Source organism: Bufo bufo, chromosome 2, assembly GCF_905171765.1.
Source record: "Bufo bufo chromosome 2, aBufBuf1.1, whole genome shotgun sequence".
NCBI lineage: Eukaryota > Metazoa > Chordata > Amphibia > Anura > Bufonidae > Bufo > Bufo bufo.
Window position 1 is genome coordinate 705,200,936 of NC_053390.1, and position 26,440 is coordinate 705,227,375.

The 26,440-nt window shown below is 45.5% G+C and overlaps 1 protein-coding gene across 1 annotated transcript in view; it reads right to left on the minus strand.

The window, feature by feature from the left end:
- CENPU (centromere protein U) overlaps positions 1-26,440 on the minus strand; it is an 82,257-nt gene that overhangs the window by 34,895 nt on the left and 20,922 nt on the right. The window contains exons 4-6 of the mRNA XM_040418731.1: positions 24,913-24,964; positions 10,523-10,682; positions 6,863-6,986 (exon numbers count right to left, since the gene is read on the minus strand). Coding sequence (XP_040274665.1) covers positions 6,863-6,986; positions 10,523-10,682; positions 24,913-24,964 — 336 coding nt within the window. The remainder of the gene's footprint in view (positions 1-6,862; positions 6,987-10,522; positions 10,683-24,912; positions 24,965-26,440) is intronic.

Genomic DNA, 26,440 nt, shown 5'->3' on the forward strand with positions numbered 1-26,440 from the left:
GCGGGACACATTGAAGACACACTTACATGGCTGTCTACGCTCTTCAATTTAAAAAAACTGCTGCAAGACGTGATGGAGATGGAGTATTTGTGCAAACCCCTACTCCAGGTAACAGTTTGGCTTGGCTCACTGTTAGAAGAGAATATATACACCTATTTACAGGGGTTATCCTGCCATTTATATTAATCAGTGGGGGTCCGACATCTGGCACCCGCCAATCAGCTGTTTGAAGAGAGCCTGTGATCTCGAACGTTTCGGTAGTGCGATGTAATGACAAGTACTCGCTCCATTCACTTGAATGGAGCGAGTACTTGTAATTACACTCGCATGGAGCGCCACTTTCTCTTCGAACAGCTGATCGGCAGGAGTTCCCAGAACACCGCCTACTTTTGCCGTTAAATTCATGTCTTGAGGACACATCAATTGAGGCTGGTGGCAACCTAAGAAGGAGAATATCACATTTCTCTTTCTAGGCGAGCCCAAGCCGCTCACATTCTAGGACAGAATCAAGTTAGCCACCATAGCCATAGTAGAAAAGTAAATACCGTTCTGGCAAACACAGAACAACCGTGGTTAGCAGTAAGGGGAAGAGTTCACAACTCTACAAATATGTTGCCGAAAACTCAATGGTAGAAGGGGACTAAAAGGTAAGAAAGAGTATACAAATGTATGAAAAGTAAGTAGAAACAGAGGGGAAATTGTGGAGAAGAGAAAGGAAGATCACTTACACTCTACTCCCTGCCATGGCCTGGATGAATGAGACTGCTGTATAACTTAACCACCTCAGCCCCCAGTGTTTAAACACCCTGAAAGACCAGCCCACTTTTTACACTTCTGACCTACACTACTTTCACCGTTTATTGCTCGGTCATGCAACTTACCACCCAAATGAATTTTACCTCCTTTTCTTCTCACTAATAGAGCTTTCATTTGGTGGTATTTCATTGCTGCTGACATTTTTACTTTTTTGTTATTAATCGAAATTTAACGATTTTTTTGCAAAAAAAATGACATTTTTCACTTTCAGTTGTAAAATTTTGCAAAAAAAACGAGATCCATATATAAATTTTGCTCTAAATTTATTGTTCTACATGTCTTTGATAAAAAAAAAATGTTTGGGTAAAAAAAAAATGGTTTGGGTAAAAGTTATAGCGTTTACAAACTATGGTACAAAAATGTGAATTTCCGCTTTTTGAAGCAGCTCTGACTTTCTGAGCACCTGTCATGTTTCCTGAGGTTCTACAATGCCCAGACAGTACAAACACCCCACAAATGACCCCATTTCGGAAAGTACACACCCTAAGGTATTCGCTGATGGGCATAGTGAGTTCATAGAACTTTTTATTTTTTGTCACAAGTTAGCGGAAAATGATGATTTTTTTTTTTTTTTTTTCTTACAAAGTCTCATATTCCACTAACTTGTGACAAAAAATAAAAAGTTCTATGAACTCACTATGCCCATCAGCGAATACCTTGGGGTCTCTTCTTTCCAAAATGGGGTCACTTGTGGGGTAGTTATACTGCCCTGGCATTCTAGGGGCCCAAATGTGTGGTAAGGAGTTTGAAATCAAATTCTGTAAAAAATGACCTGTGAAATCCGAAAGGTGCTCTTTGGAATATGGGCCCCTTTGCCCACCTAGGCTGCAAAAAAGTGTCACACATCTGGTATCTCCGTACTCAGGAGAAGGTGGGGAATGTGTTTTGGGGTGTCATTTTATATATACCCATGCTGGGTGAGAGAAATATCTTGGCAAAAGACAACTTTTCCCATTTTTTTATACAAAGTTGGCATTTGACCAAGATATTTATCTCACCCAGCATGGGTATATGTAAAAAGACACCCCAAAACACATTCCTCAACTTCTCCTGAATACAGAGATACCAGATGTGTGACACTTTTTTGCAGCCTAGGTGGGCAAAGGTGCCCATATTCCAAAGAGCACCTTTCGGATTTCACAGGTCATTTTTTACAGAATTTGATTTCAAACTACTTACCACACATTTGGGCCCCTAGAATGCCAGGGCAGTATAACTACCCCACAAGTGACCCCATTTTGGAAAGAAGAGACCCCAAGGTATTCGCTGATGGGCATAGTGAGTTCATGGAAGTTTTTATTTTTTGTCACAAGTTAGTGGAATATGAGACTTTGTATGAAAAAAATAAATAAAAAAAATCATCATTTTCCACTAACTTGTGACAAAAAATAAAAAATTGTAGGAACTCGCCATGCCCCTCACGGAATACCTTGGGGTGTCTTCTTTCCAAAATGGGGTCACTTGTGGGGTAGTTATACTGCCCTGGCATTTTCCAGGGGCCCTAATGTGTGGTAAGTAGGTAAATGACCTGTGAAATCCGAAAGGTGCTCTTTGGAATGTGGGCCCCTTTGCCCACCTAGGCTGCAAAAAAGTGTCACACATCTGGTATCTCCGTACTCAGGAGAAGGTGGGGAATGTGTTTTGTGGTGTCATTTTACATATACCCATGCTGGGTGAGAGAAATATCTTGGCAAAAGACAACTTTTCCCATTTTTTTATACAAAGTTGGCATTTGACCAAGATATTTATCTCACCCAGCATGGGTATATGTAAAAAGACACCCCAAAACACATTCCTCAACTTCTCCTGAATACAGAGATACCAGATGTGTGACACTTTTTTGCAGCCTAGGTGGGCAAAGGGGCCCAAATTCCTTTTAGGAGGGCATTTTTAGACATTTGGATACCAGACTTCTTCTCACGCTTTGGGGCCCCTAAAATGCCAGGGCAGTATAAATACCCCACATGTGACCCCATTTTGGAAAGAAGACACCCCAAAGTATTCAATGAGGGGCATGGCGACTTCATAGAAAAAAAAAATTTTGGCACAAGTTAGCGGAAATTGATTTTTTTGATTTTGTTCTCACAAAGTCTCCCTTTCCGCTAACTTGGGACAAAAATTTCAATCTTTCATGGACTCAATATGCCCCTCAGCGAATACCTTGGGGTGTCTTCTTTCCAAAATGGTGTTATTTGTGGGGTGTTTGTACTGCCCTGGCATTTGAGGGTCTCCACAATCATTACATGTATGCCCAGCATTAGGAGTTTCTGCTATTCTCCTTATATTGAGCATACAGGTAATGAGATTTTTTTTTTCCGTTCAGCCTCTGGGCTGAAAGAAAAAAATGAACGGCACAGATTTCTTCATTCGCATCGATCAATGTGGATGAAAAAATCTCTGCCAAAAAAAGAAAAAGGAGGGGAAAGGCGTCTGCCAGGACATAGGAGCTCCGCCCAACATCCATACCCACTTAGCTCGTATGCCCTGGCAAACCCGATTTCTCCATTCACATCAATCGATGTGGATGAATAAATCATTGCCGGGATTTTTTTTTTTATATATACAAAGTGTTTGCCAAAGTATATGAACACCGCCACCTCCTCAGCTCATATGCCTCGGCAAACGTATCTTTTACTGCAGAGGAGAAATCTCGTCTTGCAGCGCCGCATACACCGACTTGCGTGTAATCTGACAGCAGCGCAATGCTTCTGTCAGAATGCACATCAGTGCTGCAGCTAGTCGATCGGTTGGTCCACCTGAAAGGTAAAAAAAACAAAACAAAAAAGAAAAAACCAGGCCGCAACGCAATAACTTTATTAACTTTAGAACAGAACATATTAACTTTTTTTTCAAACTTTTTTAACTTTTTTACTTACAGGTAATTTCTTTTTTGTTTATTTTTTTTTACCTTTATAGAACAAACCTCTCCTTCCCCATGGGACAATGTGCAAAGCGCAAATCGCCCAAAGATGTGGCGAAGTACGTTATGCACTTTATCCCAGGTGAAAGGAGAGGTTTGCAGCAGCTGAGAGTAAAAGGGCCCTAATAGCCCTGTGTGCCTGTCCTGTGAGATGCAATCCCTATGCTAGGTGTACCTGTGTGTGGTACTTCCGGAAACACTCACCAAAGAATAGGGCAGGGTGGTCAGGACAGTCAGGACAGAAATAGCGGGTGTCACGCCTTATTCCACTCCTGCTACAGACACGACATCTTTTTCGGGGTGACGGTTGGGTTGAGGTACCAGGAACGACACTGGGGAAATGTCGCTCGTGTAGACGGCTAACTACACTGGTGGATGGGGCCACGGAACCTCCTGGGTAAAGGAGGTTCTCGATGATCTCTTCCTGGAATTTGAGGAAGGATCGTGTTCTCCCAGCCTTACTGTAGAGAACAAAACTATTATACAGCGCCAATTGAATTAAATATACAGACACCTTCTTATACCAGCGTCTGGTTCTGCGGGAAACTAAATAGGGAGCCAACATCTGGTCATTGAAGTCCACCCCTCCCATGAGCGCATTATAGTCGTGGACTGAGAGGGGCTTTTCAATGACACGGGTTGCCCTTTCAATTTGGATTGTCGTGTCTGCGTGAATGGAGGAGAGCATGTAAACGTCACGCTTGTCTCTCCATTTCACCGCGAGCAGTTCTTCGTTACACAAGGCAGCCCTCTCCCCCCTTGCAAGACGGGTGGTTACAAGCCATTGGGGGAAGCCCACGCGACTAGTTCGCGCGGTGCCACAGGCGCAAATCCGTTCTAGAAACAAATGCCTAAAGAGGGCCACACTTGTGTAGAAATTGTCCACATAAAGATGGTACCCCTTGCCGAATAAGGGTGACACCAAGTCCCAGACTGTCTTCCCACTGCTCCCCAGGTAGTCAGGGCAACCGACCGGCTCCAGGGTCTGATCTTTTCCCTCATAGATCCGAAATTTGTGGGTATAGCCTGTGGCCCTTTCACAGAGCTTATACAATTTGACCCCATACCGGGCGCGCTTGCTTGGGATGTATTGTTTGAAGCCAAGGCGCCCGGTAAAATGTATTAGGGACTCGTCTACACAGATGTTTTGCTCGGGGGTATACAAATCTGCAAATTTCTGGTTGAAATGGTCTATGAGGGGCCGAATTTTGTGGAGCCGGTCAAAAGCTGGGTGGCCTCTGGGACGGGAGGTGGTGTTGTCGCTAAAATGCAGGAAACGGAGGATGGCCTCAAATCGTGCCCTGGACATAGCAGCAGAGAACATGGGCATGTGATGAATCGGGTGCGTGGACCAATATGACCGCAATTCATGCTTTTTTGTCAGGCCCATGTTGAGGAGAAGGCCCAAAAAAATTTTAAGTTCGGAAACTTGGACTAAAAGCTTCCCGGGTTGGCGGATATAAATTGTGTGGCATACCGGTTTGTCTCTGCCACGACTAAGTCCAAGAGCTCCGCAGTCAAGAACAGCTCAAAAAATCCCAGGGCCGAACCGATTTGAGCCGTCTCAACCCGAACTCCAGACTGGGTGGTGAAAGGGGGAACTACAGGTGCGGCTGAAGTTGGTGACTGCCAATCAGGGTTTGCCAGCACCTCAGGGATTCTAGGGGCTCTACGGGCCTGTCTGCGCGGTGGCTGCGACGGGGTAACTAGTGCACGTGCCACCGTACCAGCTTCAACTGCCCTTCTGGTGCTCGCCACGTCACCATGTTGTACAGCAGTGCTGGTACTAGGTCCAGGGAGGGCTGCGCTGCTGGTGTATGCCTCACCACGTGATCCGGCAGCGACAGCCCCACTCTGCTGCTCTTGAAGAGGATCCTGCATAACCTGTGGTCTAGCGACATGGGGCCAGGTACGCCTGGTGCTGCCAAGGACCTCAACCTCCTCGTCCGAACTTTGGGTCAGAGAGCCACTGCTTTCTACAGGTTCATATTCTGACCCGCTAGATTCGTCAGATGAGGGTTCCCACTCCTCATCCGACTGGGTCAGAATCCTGTAGGCCTCTTCAGAAGAATACCCCCTGTTTGACATTTTGGACTACTAAATTTAGGGGTATTCCCTGAGACTACCCAAGAAAAAAAGCAAACCTGTCTTACAAAGGGGAGGCTAGCGAAGTACAAGAGGCCGCTGCGGTTGATAAAAAATATCAAAACTGATTTTTTTTATCGCCGCAGTGCGTGTAAAATGAATGTGCAGTGATCAAAAAAAATATATTTTTTGTCACTGCGGTGGGGCGGGCGTGGGTGAACGCATGTGTGGGCGACCGATCAGGCCTGATCGGGCAAACACTGCGTTTTGGGTGGAGGGCGAACTAAAGTGACACTAATACTATTATAGATCTGACCGTGATCAGTTTTGATCACTTACAGATACTATAAAAGTACAAATGCTGATTAGCGATACGCTAATCAGCGAATAAAAGTGACTGCGGTGCGGTGGGGTGGGCGCTAACTGACGCTAACTACCTAACCAAGGGGCCTAAACTATCCCTAAAACCTAACAGTCAATACCAGTGAAAAAAAAAAAGTGACAGTTTACACTGATCACTTTTTTTCCTTTCACTAGTGATTGACAGGGGCGATCAAAGGGGTGATCAAAGGGTTAATTGGGGTGCAGGGGGGTGATCAGGGGCTACAGTGAAGTGTTTGGTGTACTCACAGTTCAGTCTGCTCCTCTGCTGGATCCAACCGACGAAAAGGACCAGCAGAGGAGCAGACAAGCCATATAACAGATCATATTTACTAATATGATCTGTTATATGACTTGTGATTGGATTTTTTGAAAATCGCCAGCCTGCCAGCCAATGATCGTTGCTGGCAGGCTGGTGACGAACTTGTTCTTTGAATTTTGCCGGCCCGCGATGCGCATGCGCGGGCCGGCTTGGAGCGAAATCTCGCGTCTCGCGAGATGACGCGTATATGCGTGACTGTGCGCAGCGCTGCCACCTCCGGAACGCGAATCTGCGTACAGCGGTCCGGAGGTGGTTAAGACATAGGAGTTGTAGCGCCACCTTGTGGAAATGAGTATGAAGGCTTTGTCAATAGTGACCATATAACAGAAGACATCTACCTTTTTTCCTGGACTTCAGGTGGAACAGGAGACGCGTGCTTTGCTGGGATTTCGACACGATTCTCATTGGACTGCAGGAGCTCATCTTCACCACTATAAACTGCAGTACTGTGCAAAGGAGGATCTACAAATAACAGCATGCATTACCTTTCTGTGTAAGGACTCCTTTACATGAAATACACATATTACATAGAAACATAGAATGTGTCGGCAGATAAGAACCATTGGGCCCCTCTAGTCTGCCCAATATACTGAGTACTATGGATAGCCCCTGGCCCTATCTTATATGAAGGATGGCCTTATGCCTATCCCATGCATGCTTACAGATTCATTTTTTTTCCTTTTACAATCGGTTCCATTTTTTTTCTGTATTTGGCGTTTTGATTAACTATATTTTTTGAGGTTTTTGTAAGGGTACTTTCACACTAGTGTTTTTGTTTTCCGGTATTGAGTTCCATCACAGGGGCTCAATACCAGAAAAAAAACTTATCAGTTTTATCCTAATGCATTCTGAATGGAGAGCAAATCCGTTCAGGATGCATCAGTTCAGTCCCTCTTACGTTTTTTGGACGGAGAAAATACTGCAGCATGCTGCAGTTTTCTCTCCGGCTAAAAATACTCATCACTTGCCGGAATGCCTTTACATTGAAGTGTATTAGTGCCGGATCCGGCATTAAGTGTTTCGGGAAAACGGATCCAGCTTTCCGGTCTCCGCAGGCGCAGACCTTCAAAAATGCAAAAAGATTAATACCGGATCCGTTTTTCCAGATGACACCGGAGAGACAGATCCGGTATCTCAATACATTTATCAGACAGATCCGCATCCGGATCCGTCTGACAAATGCCATCAGTTTGCATCCGGATTTCCGGATTGCGACGAAACTGCCTGCCGGAATCCTCTGCCGCAAGTGTGAAAGTACCCAAATGTTGCTGAAATACAGATGAGAAAAACAGCACAAATATGCAAACGTGAACTGTGTTAATACGGCGCATGGTTTTTCAATTCGCCAACTCTATGGGCTAAAAATGGTACCAGTACAGATCTGTTGAAACATGCTGTGCATAAAAAAAAAAAAGAAAAAAAAAAAAAAGAAAAAACCTCCCCAGATAAACACCCTCAAAGAATATAAATCTGCTTACACCACTCAGTGACCAATATTTGCACGCGCATTGGTCCGCTGTAGCGCTATTAAACCCAGCCGCGCAGTCAACGTGGTGCAGATTGATTCATAAAAAATTGGGAGGTTCAGTGCACCCAAGGTAGGTACCCGGGGACAATAGAGACTCTCTGCGCCCCTGCAAACTGATCCGCCACCTAACTGAAGTTGATAAACATCTGTCCATATCTAGCAGCCAGCCAAAGCAAAGCGTGTGTCCACAACATAGACACGTGCAGGCAATGGCTGCGATACGGGCACAAATCAACCTACTGACCTAACTAAGTACACATGGCCCACCCTGACTGCTAAAGTTGCTCTGCTCGATCTACGCGTTTCGCCAATAATGGCTCACAGGGCTGGCCTTAGGTGTTCAGGAGCCCTGTGCGAGCTAATCTTGTGTGCCCCCCCCCCCCCCTTCCCCCCCGGGTGATATAGTGTCACCCATAGCCAGTCTCCTGCCTCCCTTAATCATACCGTCACCTTTACCCAGTCCCCTACCCTCGGGAAGATCGATCCCCTGGGCCAGCCAATCACAGAGGCTGGGGCTTGGTCCTGCCACGGTTAAGCCCCTCGAGCCGGCCCACTCAGCGGAGCGCTCTACAGAAGATGTCAAAACATCACATTCCACTCAGGGACCAAACGGCGGTCTATATATCATGTGAGCAGGCATAGACGCAAAAGAACAGAAAGGTGAGAGGCATCAGGGGCTGCCAATCCATTACATTGGTAACAGGATCAGCATGCCCTTGCATAGTGTAATGAGTTAATGATTCAAAAAGCACCCGAAAAACAACCTTGGTTAGCATGACAAAAATAAAATTGTGCGGGTATTAAGATGGGATAGTCATGCAAAAAAAATCGCAGGGAGCCATAGCCGATGTAATATGGATATTCCTATGCTACAAGTGGAAATGATGATCACAGTATGGGAGCTACGGATATACCGGGACATAGGTTGCTTTAGATAAAGCAAGTAAATGAGTTGTAATCATTAAGTCCTTCTGGTTTGACCGTATGTTTCTTTCTGAAGCAATTTTTTATCAAAGTCTCCACCTCTTGGGGATCTTCTGACTGTTTCCACACCTTGAAATTTGACTGCCCCAGTGTCCTGATTAGGTTGGGAAAAAACATGCTTCGCAATCGGGGTGTCTGCACCTTTACGGATGTCATTCAGGTGCTTCCCGAACCTCCTGCGAAATTCCTGCACTGTTTTTCCCACATATTGTTTGCCATAAACACTTGTGGCCAGGTAAACAACCCCTATTGTGCGGCAATTAATAAAATGATCTAATGGTGAAGGTTTCACCCGTGACAGTACAAATGAATTCGCTGCCAAGTAGTATGGCCTTACATGCCACCCATCCCACACACCGAAACGTGCCCTTTAGGTTACCTAGCCATGTGGAATTACTGGAAACCTGCAGAAAACTATGGACCAGTCTATCCTTCAGGCTGCATCCACGACGGTATGTGATAAGTGGTCTTTAACCAAGGAGGTGACCTACATCAGATCTTAAAATACTCTTAATCCCTGCATTCTGGCGGCCGCGTACGGCCACTCTAGTGCTGTTTGCCGACGGCCTCTGCACATGGGGCCGGCGGCTTGTTTGTTGCAAATCTTAACCCTGTTAATAGCAATGCTCTTGTCAGTGCTCCTGATGAGACATTATTGGCGAAACGCTTAGAGCGAGCAGAGAAACTTTAGCAGTCAGGGTGGGCCATGTGTACTTACAGTTAGGTCAATAGGTTGATTCGTGCCCGTATCGCAGCCATTGCCTGCACGTGTCTATGTAGTGGACACACGCTTTGCTTTGGCAGGCTGCTAGATATGGACAGATGTTTAACAACTTGAGCTTCAGTACACAAAGTCAGTTTTTCCAAGTTGATTCGTGCCCGTATCGTAGTTACTGCCTGTGCATGTCGGACCCAGTTTGGACGCACATTGTGATGGCAGACTGTCTGATATAAGCAGATGTTTATCAACTTCAGTTAGGTGACGGATCACCTGTAGCAGTGTTGCAGGAGCGCAGAGAGTCTCTATTGTCCCCGAGTACCTACCTTGGGTGCACTGAACCTACCTATTTTTTATGAATCAATCTGTACCACGGTGACTGCGCAGCTAAGTTTAATAGCACTACAGTGCATTATTCCTTTGTTTTAAGTTTTTTTTTTTTAAATAAAGGTTAGTTTTAAATCACAGCATCCCTTCAGTGAATGGTAGTGATAGTGGGAGGCAATTAAGTTTCTATTCAGTGAAATCAGATTCTACTCCAAGACCGAGCATGCAGCTTCTTTTGTCCACGCTGTTTTTTCAGCATAGAAATAACCCCAATGCTTTTAAGAGGGTTTTTTTTTTTGGCGCGGATTATGCATGAAAAACAGTGCCAAAAAATGTCATGTGAATGGGCCCAAAATGTACTACAGTCTCAAACTGCCAAACACGTCTGATGAACACATTTAATAATTAGTCCTATTCACTGTCTGCATGGTGGTTACTCACTGAAAGAGTCTTCCTCAAAATCTTCTGGCAAGGCATCGCCTGCGTCACTTAGGATTGAGAAGATGTTGGCATGGGCCACAATTTCTTTTAGTAAGGGAGACCTAACTTTCTTGTTCATCAGCTCTTTCACCTTGGAATGAATAAGCATTTCGGCATCTGCCTACAAGAGAAAGGAGAACAGTCAAATAGGATACTGGCATGACTTTTTACTTAAACTACGGGATAAGTTCTAGTTTCAGTTGCCGTCCAGAAGGGTGTGTATGTATATGTATATATATATATATATATATATATATATATATATATATATATATATATATTTATATATATTATATTTTTTTTTTTAAATCAGATCCTTTTTATTGACATCGCCAAATACCGTAATAATACAGTCTTACAACAGAATATAGCAATAAAAGGCTTTTCCATTAACACATACAATCTTGGTCTGTACTCAGAACCTTAGCATATATTATGATACAACTTTTATACATTGTGTAACCTAAAGCGCCCATTGGTCCTCCCTGACGCACTTCTGCACCCTCCAGGAGCATCAAGAGGTCTCGGTTTTTCAGTTGATATTGAATTATTTGGCTGGTCACGTCTCTAGATTCGGAGTCCAACCATCCCTTGAAATGTTGACTCTGAGCAGCCAGATAATATATCCAGGGATTCGGCACCGCCAGTCCCCCCTCCGATTTAGAGTATTGCAGCGTTTCCAATTTAATTCTAAGTTGGCCCTTGCGCCATATGAGCTTCCGAAAAATAGAGTTAATCTTGTCAAATTTATCTTTTGAAAGCCAGACCGGGGAGTTTTGCAGAATATATAACAATTCAGGCATTAGTACCATCTTAAGAAGATTCATCCTTCCCACCACTGATAAATATAGTTTGCACCATGCCTTAATTTTGTTCCGAAATTTAAGCAGCAGAGGTTCAAAATTGAGTCGCTCAAAATCCTTAACTTTGGGAGACGTATATATTCCTAAGTATTTAAAAATTTCCACGCAGGGGATGTTCCTGTCTGTTATCAAGCGCGACTTTGACTGCCCATCAATGAGCATTAGCGCAGATTTATGCCAGTTTATAGTCAAGCCAGACAGTCTGCCATACTGGTCAATGAGAGACATAACTGTAACCAGAGAGGATTCAGTGTCTCCCAGAAATAGCAGAGTGTCATCCGCGTACATCGCCACTTTGTTATGTACCTCCCCATATCTAAAGCCCTGAATATTAGGGGATTTGCGTATTGCCCCTGCCAAAGGTTCTATCGCCACTGCAAATAACAGGGGCGACAGTGGGCACCCCTGGCGTGAGCCTCTCCTCAAATGGAATTTCGTGGACACACCTCCATTCGCCATAATACTCGCTTTCGGATTGGAGTATAATACTTTCACCCAAGAGATAAATGTGCCCCCAAATCCCATATGTTCTAGAGTGCGCCACAGGAACTGCTACTCTATACTGTCGAAAGCCTTGGCCGCGTCTAAGGAAAATATAGCCCTGTCTCCCGCATTATCAGCGGGTATTTGTAGACTAGTAAAGACTCTTATATTAATTGAAGTTGATTTTTGGGGCATAAAACCAGTCTGGTCTGGGTGAATAATAGACAATATAACTTTAGAGAGACGATTGGCCAAGACCTTCGCCAGCATCTTGACATCTGTCGATAATAATGAAATCGGCCTATAGGAGTCAGGCAGCGAGTGATCCTTGTCTGGCTTAGGAATGACCACTATCAATGCCTCCTGCATGGAGGACGGTAGCTCACCCACTTCCAAAGAGTGGTTTAGTACTTTCAACAACTCAGGGAGCAATGTGTCAGCGAAAGCCTTATATATCTCCACAGAGAGACAGTCAAGTCCCGGCGCTTTGTCATTGGCCATGGAAGCCATTGCTACCCTTAACTCCTCCAATTCAATCGGGGCATCTAGGAACGAACTGTCCTCCTGCGACAGCCGAGGAAGATCTAAACCCTGCAAGAACCAGTCAATATCATGTACTCAGTCAGTACATGATGTCTTAGATGAATACAGGGAGGAGTAAAAGTCTCCCAATATATTCAAAATACTCCCAGTATCCCTTCTCAGGGTTCCACTGGAGTCCACCAGACCCGTAATACACGGAGAACCCTGCTGTGCTTTGGCTATCATTGAGAGCATATGCCCCACTTTCTCTCCTTCCGCAAAAAATAGTTGTTTATAGAAGAGACGTTTCCTCTCAGCCACCTGCAGGAGAGGACACCTTAAAGAGGACCTTTCACTAGAATAAAACATCTAAACTAACTATACAGACATGGAGAGCGGCGCCCAGGGATCTCCCTGCACTTACTGTTATACCTGGGCGCCGCTCCGTTCTCCTGTTATAGCCTCCGGTATCTTCATAGTTAGGATCCACCGAGGGGAACCTCCAGGCGTCTCATTCTCCCATGCTGTAGCGCTGGCCAATCACAGCGCTCAGCTCATAGCCTGAGAGGCTTTTTTTTCTCTCAGGCTATGAGCTGAGCGCTGCGATTAGCCAGCGCTACAGCATGGGAGAAAGAGACGTCGGCAGGCTCCACTGGGTGGAGCCTAACTATGAAGAGGCTATAACGGGAGAACAGAGCGGCGCCCAGGTATAACAGTAAGTGCAGGGAGATCCCTGGGCGCCGCTCTCCATGTCTGTATAGTTAGTTTAGATGTTTTATTCTAGTGAAAGGTCCTCTTTAATTCCTCCTGCTTGGCTTTTAATTGATTGCTCGTCTCTGTGGAAGGCGCATTCACAAAGGCTTCCTCTGCCATCTGCATATCAGCATGTATTTTTATATCTTTTTCTTTAGATTTAATCCTACTAATGGACTTAATCAGGGTTCCTCTAAGAAAGGCTTTTATAGCCTCCCATATTGTATGCATGGAGGCCGAACCTTCATTATATTCAAAATATTCCCTCAGGGATTGTGCTATATCAGTAGTGTCCCCTATCGGGGTCAACCAAAAAGCGTTCATACGCCAGTACTTCGTCCCCGGTCTGGCTTCCCCAGAAGCATTTCTACACTAAATATAGAGTGGTCTGACAGGGTCCTGGCTAGATACTCCGACTTCCGGACAAGTGGATGCATGAGAGCATTCGCTAGACCCATATCTATTCTCGACAGGGAACTATAGGTCGATGAGCAACATGAGTACTGTCTGTCTGCAGGGTGTGCCTCTCTCCACACATCAGTCAGCCCTACTTCCTTTATTAATCTAAAGTTTGGCATCTGTCGAAAGTTTCGCTTAATACATTATTGAAATCTCCTACTATCAACACTGGAAGTTCTGGATAGTCCGCCAAAAACTCCAGCATCAATCTCAAAGGTACCGAAGAATAAGGAGGAGGCATGTAGATTGTCGCTAGCACCATTCTCACTCCCTGCAAATTACAGTGAACTCCTATAAATCTGCCTTCTGAATGTACACATTCTTTCAGACACTCAAATTTCTAATTTTTATTAACCAAAATGCTAACCCCCCTGGAATATGATGAGAAGACAGAATGCACAGAGTACCCTACCCATGATTTGTGCATTAAATTTATTTTTTGCTTGGTCATGTGTGTCTCCTGTAGGCAGCAGATTGCAGGTTGAAACCTTGACAGATATTGAAAGATACCCTGTCGTTTGGTGGCGTCCGCCATTCCCCTCACATTCCAACTAAGTACCTTTATGGCCGGCCCCATCGCATTTTATTCAACTATATAACTGCCTAAGCAGATGCCTTAATACCATCATCCAGTAAAGGAAAAGCAGTCTATAAACAGTATCCGCCCCCTCTCCTGCTGCGGAAACCCTCTTGTGAAAAAAAGACTATTACCCTTAGACTGAGTATAGCGTTGTTCAATTACCTGTTGCAGATCACCAACACCAAGTAACCCCCTCCCCCCCCCCGACCTTTTGCCCACTAGCAAATAACACATATAAATTGTATAAGAAACAAAAAAATCCTCTGTAACCTGGGGCCAATAGAAGAAACCTGGCCCAACAGTGTCTACAACAATGTGCAGTCCCGTACAACCCAGCACTAAGAACTGACATAATACCAGGGAGCTTCGGGATAACGCACGCTCAACCCAGTGTACGTCTCCAGCAACAGGCCCAAGACAACTGAACTTGATCAACAGCTGTATGTATGTATGTATGTATGTATGTATGTAATATACAGTGTCTCTGTCCCTATAGTGTGAGAACTTAGCAAGAATCGGACGAGGTGGATGACCGGGCGGCAGCGGTCGGGTTGGAACACGGTGTGCTCGTTCAACAGCATATAATGCAGAGAGGCCTTTGTCCTGGAATTTCTCAGAAATCCACTTTTCTATAAAGTCAGTGGGGATCGGACCCTCTATTTTCTCCGGCACCCCCACTAGCCGAATATCTCTTCGACGTGAGCGATTTTCGACATCATCAGTTTTGGCGTACAGCGCCGCTATATCTTTTGCTGTTGTTTACTGGCATCATGAAGCGTTTTGGCTCCATCTTCCAAATCAGACACCCTCGGTTCCACCTCTGTAGTTCGTTTTGCCACTTTGTGCAAGTCATAACGAATTATAGATATGTCCTCTTTTAGGCTCCCAATATGAATATTCATGGACTTAAGCGTGGCATTGCAGCTTGCAATCGCTGCCATTATATCTTTTAGTGTTGGCTCTGCTACTTCAGTCTCTTGACTGCACTCCACAGGGCTTTTGTTTTGATGGCCAGGCACAGCATTATGTGGGGACAGAGGTTGCTGTTCCTCCTCAGAGTAGCCCTCCGGCACTATAACCTCCTCCTCTGGGACCAAATTGTTCCCCTCTGTATCTCCCCATGCGCCCCGTATGGATTTCTGGGGCTTGTGGGCGAATTTTTCAAGCTGCGCCGCTACTCCAGTGCTTACCGTGGCCAGCGTGTCACCCTCACCAGCGCCATCTTGGATCCGCTTGTCTCGCTCTGGTCTAAGCGGGGTTTTTCCTCTCTTCCCCGGCATGGTGGTTCCCGAGGTAGGCGTATCTTCGTCCCAGAGGCTTTAGGGAGCCCTGTTCTGTTTGTGCCGCTTAATAAATACAGCTGGAAGACTGTTTATGACAGGATCATGGCTTAAGCACTGGAGACCAGCGTCTTGCTCCATGCGGCGTCAGGCCCCCCCCCCCAGAAGCGGATATATTTAATGGGGCTGTCCAAAGAATTTTTTTAATTTCGGAAAACTGCAGGCAGACCGGTAAAATAATAAAACATAGAATGTGTCAGCAGATAAGAACCATTTGGCCCATCTAGTCTGCCCAATATACTGAATACTATGAATAGCCCTTGGCCCCATCTTATATAAAGGATGGCCTTATGCCTATCCCATGCATGCTTAAACTCCTTCACTGTATTTGCAGCTACCACTTCTGCAGGAAGGCTATTCCATGCATCCACTACTCTCTCAGTAAAGTAATACTTCCTGATATTACTTTTAAACCTTTGCCCCTCTAATTTAAAACTATGTCCTCTTGTAGAAGTTTTTCTTCTTTTAAATATTCTCTCCTCTTTTACCTTGTCGATTCCCTTTATGTATTTAAAAGTTTCTATCATATCCCCTCTGTCTCGTCTTTCTTCCAAGCTATACATGTTAAGGTCCTTTAATCTTTCCTGGTAAGTTTTATCCTGCAATCCATGTACCAGTTTAGTAGCTCTTCTCTGAACTCTCTCCAAAGTATTAATATCCTTCTGGAGATATGGTCTCCAGTACTGAGCACAATACTCCAAATGAGGTCTCACTAGTGCTCTGTAGAGCGGCATGAGCACCTCCCTCTTACACCCTATACACCCAAGCATTCTGCTAGCATTTCCTGCTGCTCTATGACATTGTCTGCCTTCCTTTAAGTCTTCTGAAATAATGACCCCTAAATCCCTTTCCTCAGATACTGAGGTTAGGACTGTATCACTGATTTTATATTCTGCTCTTGGGTTTTTACGCCCCAGGGTGCATTATCTTGTACTCAACATAAAATTTTAGTTGCCAGATTTTTGACCATTCCTCTAGTTTTCCTAAATCCTTTTCCATTTGGTGTATCCCTCCAGGGACATCAACCCTTTTACAAATCTTTGTGTCATCAGCAAAAAGACACACCTTACCATCGAGGCCTTCTGCAATTTCGCTGATAAAGATATTAACCTCTTCAGGACACATGACATACGGGTACGTCATGTGTTGTTCCGATCACTGCCGTCCGGCGGGCGGTGATCGGAACAAGGTGCCTGCTCAAATCATTGAGCAGGCACCTCCACTAAATGCACGGGGGGTCCCGTGACCCCCCCGTGTCGGAGATCGCAGCAAACCGCAGGTCAATTCAGACCTGCGGTTTGCTGCGCTTTCTGCAGTTTCTGATCCCCGCGGTCCCTGACCGCGGGGATCAGAAACTTTAACATGCCCAAAATATAGATTTTCACCCCCCCTGCACCTTTGAGTGATTTTATGGCAACGGGTGGTGCAGAAGGGGGTTGCGGGCGGTGCGGCAGGCGGGATCGCGATCCCCCGCCCGCCTCCTCTTGAATATTCATTGTTGGCCAGTGGGTATACCAGAGTGTCAGCACATTGCTGACACTCTAGTATAAACGGCTGACATCTGTGCTGTGATGTCAGCCGTTTAACCCTTTCCATACCGCGGTCCGTACGGACCGCTGTATGGAAGAGCAGAGGTTAACAGTCAGGGAGCTCCCTCCCTCTCCCATCGGGGGGCTGCTGTGCCTTTGCAGCCCCCAGACAGGATGGGGTCACAGAGGGAGGGAGCCCCCCTCCTTACCCTTCCCCGTCTGCTCAGTTGTGGCCACAACTGAGCAGACGGGGAAGGTTCCCATGGCAACAGGATGCCTTCTCAGGCATCCTGCTGTCCATGGTGCTGAACAGATCTGTGCTAAAGGCATAGATCTGTTCAGACAAAGTGTAAGTAAAATACAGTACAATACACTATATAGTGTACTCAATAGAAAGAGAATCCAGCTTATTGTGGAGTAAAAAATAGTTCTTTATTGGCTCATCATATAAAATCCACCAAAATCACAGGAAAAAGGTGTACAGTAACAAGTTTCAGGCTACAGAATCCAGCCCTTCATCAAGACTTGATGAAGGGCTGGATTCTGTAGCCTGAAACATGTTACTGTACACCTTTTTCCTGTGATTCTGGTGGATTTTATATGATGAGCCAATAAAGAACTATTTTTTACTCCACAAGAAGCTGGATTCTCTCTTTCTATTGGATATTCTATTAGGCCCAGTTCTGGCCTTTTTTCCGTGCGTCGTGGATTAAAGTCAGGAGGTGAGAGCTGCAGTCATTTCTATAATTGTTTTGGGACTATATAGTGTACTGTACTGTATTATACAGACATCAGACCCACTGGATCTTCAAGAACCAAGTAGTCTGGGTCAAAAAAAAAAAAGTAAAAAAAAAGTGAAAAAAATTAAGTAAAAAAGAAACACATTTATCACTGAATAAAAAAAATAAAAATAATAAATACACTACACATTAGGTATCGCCGCGTCCGTAACGACCTGATCTATAAAATGGTCATGTTACTTTCCCCGCACGGTGAACGCCATAAAAATAAAAACTATGAGGATATTGAAATTTTGCCCACCTTACTTCCCAAAAAAGGTAATAAAAGTGATCAAAAAAGTCGCATGTACGCCAAAATAGTACCAATCAAACCGTCATCTCATCCCGCAAAAATCATACCCTACCCAAGACAATCGCCCAAAAACTGAAAAAACTATGGCTCTTAGACTATGGAAACACTAAAACATGATTTTTTTGTTTAAAAAATGAAATCATTGTGTAAAACTTAAATAAAAATAAAGTATACATATTAGGTATCGCCGAGTTCGTATCGACCTGCTCTATAAAAATATCACATGACCTAACCCCTCAGATGACCACCGTAAAAAAATAATAAAAACTGTGTAAAAAAATGCCATTTTTTGTCATCTTACGTCACAAAAAGTGTAATAGCAAGCGATCAAAAAGTCATATGCACCCCAAAATAGTGCCAAACAGTCATCTCACCCCACAAAAAATGAGACCCTACCTAAGATAATCACCCAAAAACTGAAAAAACTATGGCTTTCAAACTATGGAGACACTAAAACATGATTTTTTTTTTTGTTTCAAAAATGAAATCATTGTGTAAAACTTTACATCTTTAAAAAATTGTATACATATTAGGCATCGCCGCGTCCGTGACAACCTGCTCTATAAAAATACCACATGATCTAACCTGTCAGATGAATGTTGTAAATAACAAAAAAAAAAAAAACGGTGCCAAAAAAGCTATTTCTTGTTACCTTGCCTCACAAAAAGTGTAATATAGAGCAACCAAAAATCATATGTACCCTAAACTAGTACCAACAAAACTGCCACCCTATAGTTTCTAAAATGGGGTCACTTTTTTGGAGTTTCTACTCTAGGGGTGCATCAAGGTGGCTTCAAATGGGACATGGTGTCAAAAAAACACAGTCCAGCAAAATCTGGCTTCCAAAAACCATACGGCGCATACTTTCCCTTTACGCCCTACTGTGTGCCCGTACAGTAGTTTACGGCCACATATGGGGTGATTCTGCAAACTACAGAATCAGGGCGATAAATATAGCATTTTGTTTGGCTGTTAACCTTTGCTTTGTTACTGGAAAAAATGGATTAAAATTGAAAATTTGCCCAAAAAAAAAATTAAAAAATAATCGAAATTCTGAAATTTTATCACCATTTGCCATTAACTATTGTGGAACACCTAAAGGGTTAACAACGTTTGTAAAATCAGTTTTGAATACCTTGAGCGGTGTAGTTTTTAGAATGGGGTCATTTTTGGGTGGTTTCTATTATGTGAGCCTCACAAAGGGACTTCAGACCTGAACTGGTCCCTAAAAAAGGAGATTTTTTGTGAAACTCACCTGTACAATCTTTTTCTCGTCTTTTCCATTGGGGGACACAGACCATGGGTATAACTTAGGCCACCACTAGGAGGAGACACTATGCAAATAATAAAAAACAGCTCCTCCTCAACTGGCTATACCCCCATGGTCCAACAGGAGGACCTCAGTGCGTCCAAAAGCAGTAGGAGAAGGAGATCAGAGACCAAATATTAACAAAGAAAAGCAGAACCAAGGAAATCTCCTTTTCTCGCCCATTCCACTGGGGGACACAGACCATGGGACGTCCTAGAGCAGTCCATGGGGTGGGAAGACCAGCACCTCCAGAGGGAAAAGGTCCAACGGTTAAACAGGAACCACAGCCTGCAATACCTTGCGCCCTAGGGCAGCATCAGCCGACGCCAAAGAGTGCAGCTGGTAGAACTTTGTAAAAGGTATGTAAGGACGGCCAGGTGGCCGCCTTACAAAGTTGTGATGTAGAAGCTCGACTGCGCCTGGACCAGGAGGACCCGCTGGGGGAACCCTACCCCGGGATCGATAGGCTATGGCAATAGTCGACCGAATCCACTGAGCCACAGTGACCTTGGAGGCCGCCAGACCCTTACGAGGCTTCTCAGGAACCACAAAAAGGGAGTCCGAGCGGCGAAAAGGGAGTCTTGAGAGCCGCCGGAGGAGAGGGCTGTCGCAGACCTGGAGAAGGAGAAGCGCCGAAAGGACTGGTTTCTAGAGCCAGAGGGGCAAGCTCTGAAGGCGCGCTTGGCTCTAGATTGGGGCAGGTGTGTACTCTTGCCCCCCGTAGCGTCAGAGATAATCTCATCCAGCTTAGCACCGAAGAGCCTGGAGCCCGCAAAGGGGAGGTTAGTGAGGGAGCGCTTGGAGGAAGCGTCGGCGTCCCAGACCTTCAACCAGACCTCCCTGCGCTGCGTGACCGAGAGGGCCGAAATCCACGCAAAGAGAGTGCTGACGTCCAATGAGGCCTCACAGAGGAATGTCGTCGCCTGGCACATCTGAAGGATGAAGTTTAGGGTGTCCGCAGAGGCATCCTGCTCCACGAGGTCCTGATGATGGCGCTGCAACCACACCGAAAGCGCCCTGGCTACCCAGGCCGAGGCGAACGCGGGCCGCAGACCTGTTCCCGCCAGAGAGAAGATGGCTTTGGAAAGAGTCCAAACGCCTGTCAACGGAGTCCTGTAGGGAGGACCAGTCCAGGACTGGTATTGCCGTATTCTTAGCCAATCTGACCACCGGCGGGTCAACCTTAGGAGGAGAAGACCACTGCTGCACGTTATCTGCTGGGAAAGGATAAAGAGTATCCATGCGCCTTGTAGCAGAAAAACGGTGATTAGGGCGTTCCCAAGCCTTAGAAATGACCTTGGCGAACTCGCCATGAATGGGGAATGTGACAGCCTCCGGTTTTCTGGAGTGGAAGAGGGGGAATTCCTGGCTACTAGTAGAAGGAGGTTCGCCCTGGATGTCAAAGGTGTCACGTACCGCCGTGACCAAGTCTGCCACCATGGTGGAGAGCTTAGGTGAGGGTTCCGGCTCTGTGTCCTCGTCCGAGCCGGACCTTTCCCCTTCAGACCTGTAATCCCTGCGCGAGGGAGAGGCTGAACACGCCTCCAGGCGAGGGGGGGGGGGGGGGGGAAAGCAGAGTCATCCGAGGAGGGATGCTGCTGCGTACGCTGCCTCTTAGCGGTCGAGCGTCCTCTGTGGGGGGCACCGGGAGGTGGAGTGGTGCTAACCACAGGCGGAGGATCAGTGGCCGCCATGCGTTCCATAAAGGCCATGGCCGCGCGCGAGACTTGGGCCAAGTCCGCGGCTGCCCTAGCTATGGCAGAGGCCCAGGAGGGCTCCGCGGGCTTCGAAGGAACTGGGCTGGTTTGGTGGAGGGGGAGGAAGCGGTGGATGATCCTGTCTCGAGGCAAGGCAAGAGTCTGTAACCGATAGTGGCAAGCAGCAGACCTTACAGGATCCCAGTGGGACCTGAAGTGTCGCTTTCGATTTTTGGGAGGCCCCAGGTCTTGGCAAAGTTTTGCAGAACACTATCAGTCCTACCGTGACCTGTGAGGAGCTGGAGTAGCAGTCAAACGTGGATAGGCGCTGATGCAAAGCGGAAGCGTTGGAGCCGACGCGATAGGCTCCGCCCCCCCAGTCGCATCACAGAAATCGCGTGGAAAAAAATTGTGCGCGCGGGAATATGAAAAAAGGCAGACCCCGGCTCCGAAAATGCCGCCCATCGCCAGGATACAAGAAGGAATACCTCCTCCCTCTCAACCAGCCGGCCCTCTCACATGTTAAGCCCTAAACAATCGTGTCACAGTGTGAGCACGGGGGAAGGGGAAGCTGCAGGAGAGCCGATGTACTTATCTGAGTCCTGCAGTCTTCACCCTCTGTTCCAGACCAGCATCGGGTCACCTCTTCAGTCATCTGGCACAAGGAGTGGCAGTGCACTGGATAGAGGGCAGGACTAGGTGACCCCGGATCTGGTAGGCCACCGGAGCTGCAGGTCGAGCCCGGTTCCACTTATCTTCTGGAGGGAAAAGGAGGTAGCCGGGACGGCCATTCGACCCCGGCGCTTGCTCCACTGAGAGACCAGGGACGCACCATGCGACCTCTTGTTTAGAAAAACAAACAAACAGGAGAAGAAAAAACTACAGGGACAACCCTGCAGGAGCAGGAGTGTCACCTCCTTATCCGACACTAGGCTAAAACTGAGGTCCTCCTGTTGGAGCATGGGGGTATAGCCAGTGGAGGAGGAGCTGTTTTTTATTATTTGCATAGCGTCTCCTCCTAGTGGTGGCCTAAGCTATACCCATGGTCTGTGTCCCCCAATTGAATGGGCGAGAAAGTGGTTTTTGAAAATTTCTGAAAAATTTCAAGATTTGCTTCTAAACTTCTAAGCCTTGTAACATACCCCAAAAATAAAATATAAATTCCCAAATTGATCCAAACATGAAGTAGACATATGGGGAATGTAAAGTAATAACTATTTTTGGAGGTATTACTATGAATTATAGAAGTAGAGAAATTGAAACTTGGAAATTTGCTATTTTTTACAACTTTTTGGTAAATTTTGTATTTTATTTTATAAATAAAAAAGATTTTTTTTTTAACTTCATTTTACCAGTGTCATGAAGTACAATATGTGACGAAAAAACAATCTCAGAATTGCCTGGATAAGTCAAAGTGTTTTAAAAGTTATCACCACTTAAAGTGACACTGGTCAGATTTGCAAAAAATGGCCTGGTCCTTAAGGTGAAATAAGGCTGTGTCTCTAAGGGGTTAAACAATATGGGTCCCAGAACAGATCCCTGAGGTACCCCACTGGTAACAAGACCATGGTCTGAATATACTCCATTGACTACACCCCTCTGTGTCTTTAGAAATTCCAACTTGTCGCACCAAAAACAAGCCCTCATACAGCTATGTGAGTGGAAAAGTAAAAAAGTTATGGCTCCTGGAAAGCAAGAAGTAAAAACGACACAAAACGACATATTAGATACCAAGTAGTGGAAATCTGGAAAAAAAAAAAAATCCAAATGGGGTAGAATTGAAAAAACAAAACAAAACAAAAACGCAATTCGGCCACAGTTTTATGGCATTCCATATGCAGTAAAACGGTTCTCTGGGTCAGTATGATTACTTTGCCCGATTGCCAAAAAAATGATTTTTCTAATATACTTTATTAATCAATAATACTGTTTCACAGATCGCTGCTCCTGCCTGTGCTCCTCTTAAAGGGGTTATCCAATATCATAAACAGCCCCCAATGTGCTGGGCCCCTCACAGGGTATATACTTAGCCTGTGGCACTCCTGGGCCCTGCACGGCCGCTGCTGCTTCTCTCTGTACACGGATGAAAACAGTCAATAGCAGACGGGAATGCGGGCGAGCCTCCCTAGCATCACCTGCGATGCCAGGAAGGCCTGCCCCAGTCCCTGCCTGCCATGGACTGCTCCCCCCGACACCGGATGTTTTCATCAGTGTACAGGGATAAGCAGAAGCGGCGGTGCGTTGACCAGGAGCGGCGCAGGTAGCGGGGTAAGTATATTCCCTGTGAGGGGCCCCAGCATATGGGGGGCTGTTTATGATATTGGATAACCCCTATAAGCTTGGCTAAATTCTGGCACAGCAGATCGGTACCGTGTACAGACGTGCTATGCAGGGATTTAGCGGAGTAGGCTCCTGGCTGAGCACGTTCAGCTCAAGGCTCTGTGTAGCACATAAGGTTTTTGAAAAGTTTAGTTTAATGTTTAAGTCCCCCAGGGCGACTTTAGCATGATGTCGCCTGATCGCTTCTCCCATAGACTGCAATAATTTAAAATTGCAGCCTATGGGAGATTTATTATGTTCCTATTGTGCCCTGCTGCAGGCCTTTGAAACTTCAGGCCTGATGCTGCTATAGCAACCAAACGAATTCCTCGATCTCTGGCTGGAAAGCCATTCAGACCCTGCGAGTGCTCTCAGATGTCATGGTTGCAATTGGCAGTGAAGTTAGTGATCAATGTAATCGGCAATCATAGCCTTTCCGCAGAGTAACTGCTGTGTAAAACAGCAAAAACCTAGCAAATATGGCATCCTCTCAGCTTCTGAGTAGGCGCCATATTTAAAGACCCGACATCCACTGACCATACAGGGCGGATGTAGGAAAGAGGTTAAACACTGCCAGAAAAGGCTATGTTTGACAATGCCCTTAGTTTAAAAGGGGGAGAAGATTTTTTTCTTTGATAAGAGATATTGCAAATTTTTTTATATTTATTTATTTTCTGCAGCGCTTTACAGATATTTGCATCACGCAGTCCCAATATATTCCACTGTACTATTAAAAGGGGTTGTCCGGGTTCAGAACTGAACCCGGACATACCCTTAATTTTCACCCAGGCAGCCCCCCTGAGGCTAGCATCGGAGCATCTCATGCGCAGGGCAAGGTCTCTTTTGTTTTCACATAAAGGCTAGGGCAGCGCTAAATCCCGCCCATCAGTGCCGGTGACGTCACCGGGCTTCCTGGCAGCCCCATGGAGAGCCCAGTTACATCCCCAGATCTCCAAAAAATGCCTTTGCCCTGCGCAATTTAGCGCAGGGCAAAGGCATTTTTTGGACTGCTCCGATGCTCAAGTCAGGGGGGCTGCCTGGGTGAAAATGGAGGTATGTCTGGGTTCAGCTCTGACAACCCCTTTAATTTATGCAAAGTCTGTAGAAATGACATCAGCCACAGCTGAACAATTGTTGTCAAAGGGGGGGGATTACAAAAATTTAGCCAAGAGCAGACAACGGGATGAACAAAAACAAAGCATCTATACTCAACTCTTCAACTCCCTGGTGTTCCAATGATCTCCACCGGTCTCTACTTCCTGCCGCTATCACTCAGCCTACATCATTTATGTGACTGCTGCTGCCATTTACTGGCCTCAGCTGTCATGCTGCCATGTAAGGCACATGAACTGCTTCTATCCATCCTCTACTTTTAAGATAAGCGAGAACAGGAAGGGAAACTTACTTTGCTGGTAGGTCTTTGGTTTCTGACATTTTGCTTTTGAGGGGTTTTTGTCCTACAAAATAAAAACCATAATTAGATTCAAAAGGTTCATTATACATATAAGGTCTCATGCCCACGACCTCATATTTCAGTCATTTCTGTGGATTCACAGGAAAAAAAAAGAAAAAAAGGACAGTGTATGTGCATTCTGCAAATTATAGAGCAGGTCCTATAATAGGCATGTCTATTGATGCAAGTGAGAAAAACTAGGAATGCACACGGAAGGTTTGTGGACTGAAATACGGATGTGTGCGCATGAGGCCTAAAACCAACATCATGTGCTCTAGTAACATGATAAGAACGGGCAGCAGGATCGGGGTTCTATAGGTCTGAGGAGGGCCTATTCTGATTACAGTGAGGGAGGGGGAATGTCACCCTATTGATTTGTCTTTTAGCACTGACATCTGCATTTCACACTGAAGATTTTATCGATTGGCATTTTCTCCAATCTCCACCACTAGACTGCATATGAAGACGTCACTGGCTGTGGAGGGGGGGGGGGGGGGCACAAACCCCATGCCCGTCAGCCTACTGCACAACACATGTGTTTGATAGTGGGATGATCCCTGATATAGGGGTTTCCAAGGTCAATCCTTCAATGCCCGTAGACACTCATTCTTGGTTTAGACTTAAAGAGGACCTTTCACCACTCCTGACATGCCTGTTTTAACAGCTTCTTGCATTCCCCAAGTAATAACAATTCTGGAGCATCTATTCTTATGGCTGAGCCATTCCTTTATTATTTCCACTAGAAGTTATGAATAAATTGCTAGCAGTCTGCAGTAAGGGTAGAGAGGAGAGGTAACAAGTTAGGTGTGTGTCCTTATATAGTGCACCTATAGTTTTGCCATTGTTTTTATATCTGTATTGACTGTACACCTGTATAGGTTTGTCTGTCAGCATCTGTGATTTTACTTTTTATATATTCAAGTTGATTAGACATATGAGATTGCACCATGTGTGTTGCTCCTCACGATCATGTGATCGATTGATTGCATGGCCGGCTGTGTGAGCGGCTCATAAGAAGTTCGATATGTCATGAGGAAGGACCGATATTTGTTTATGGTCTGAAACGAGTAACCGAACTGTTCCTGTTTGTCGAAGATTTTATGTCGCAATAAAGCTACAATTTTTTCCACCACCTTTGAGCTAGATTTCCCTACTTTTCTTGTGTCCCTGCACAGTCTGAAAATGGCAGCACCGATTGGATAAAGTGAGTCTGTGAGGGTACCCCCCCCCCCCCCCAAACTGGTTACCACCCCTGTGTACCCTTACTGCAGACTGCTAGCAATTCATTCGTAACTTCTAGTAGAAATTAAGGAATGGCACAATAGTCATAAGAATAGCTGTTCCAGAATTGTTATTACATGCAAAATGCATGAAGCTATTAAAACAGGCATGTCAGGAGCGGTGAAAGGTCCTCTTTAAAGGGGTTTTCTGGAATTTTAATATTGATGACCTATCCTCAGGATAGGTTAATATCAGACCA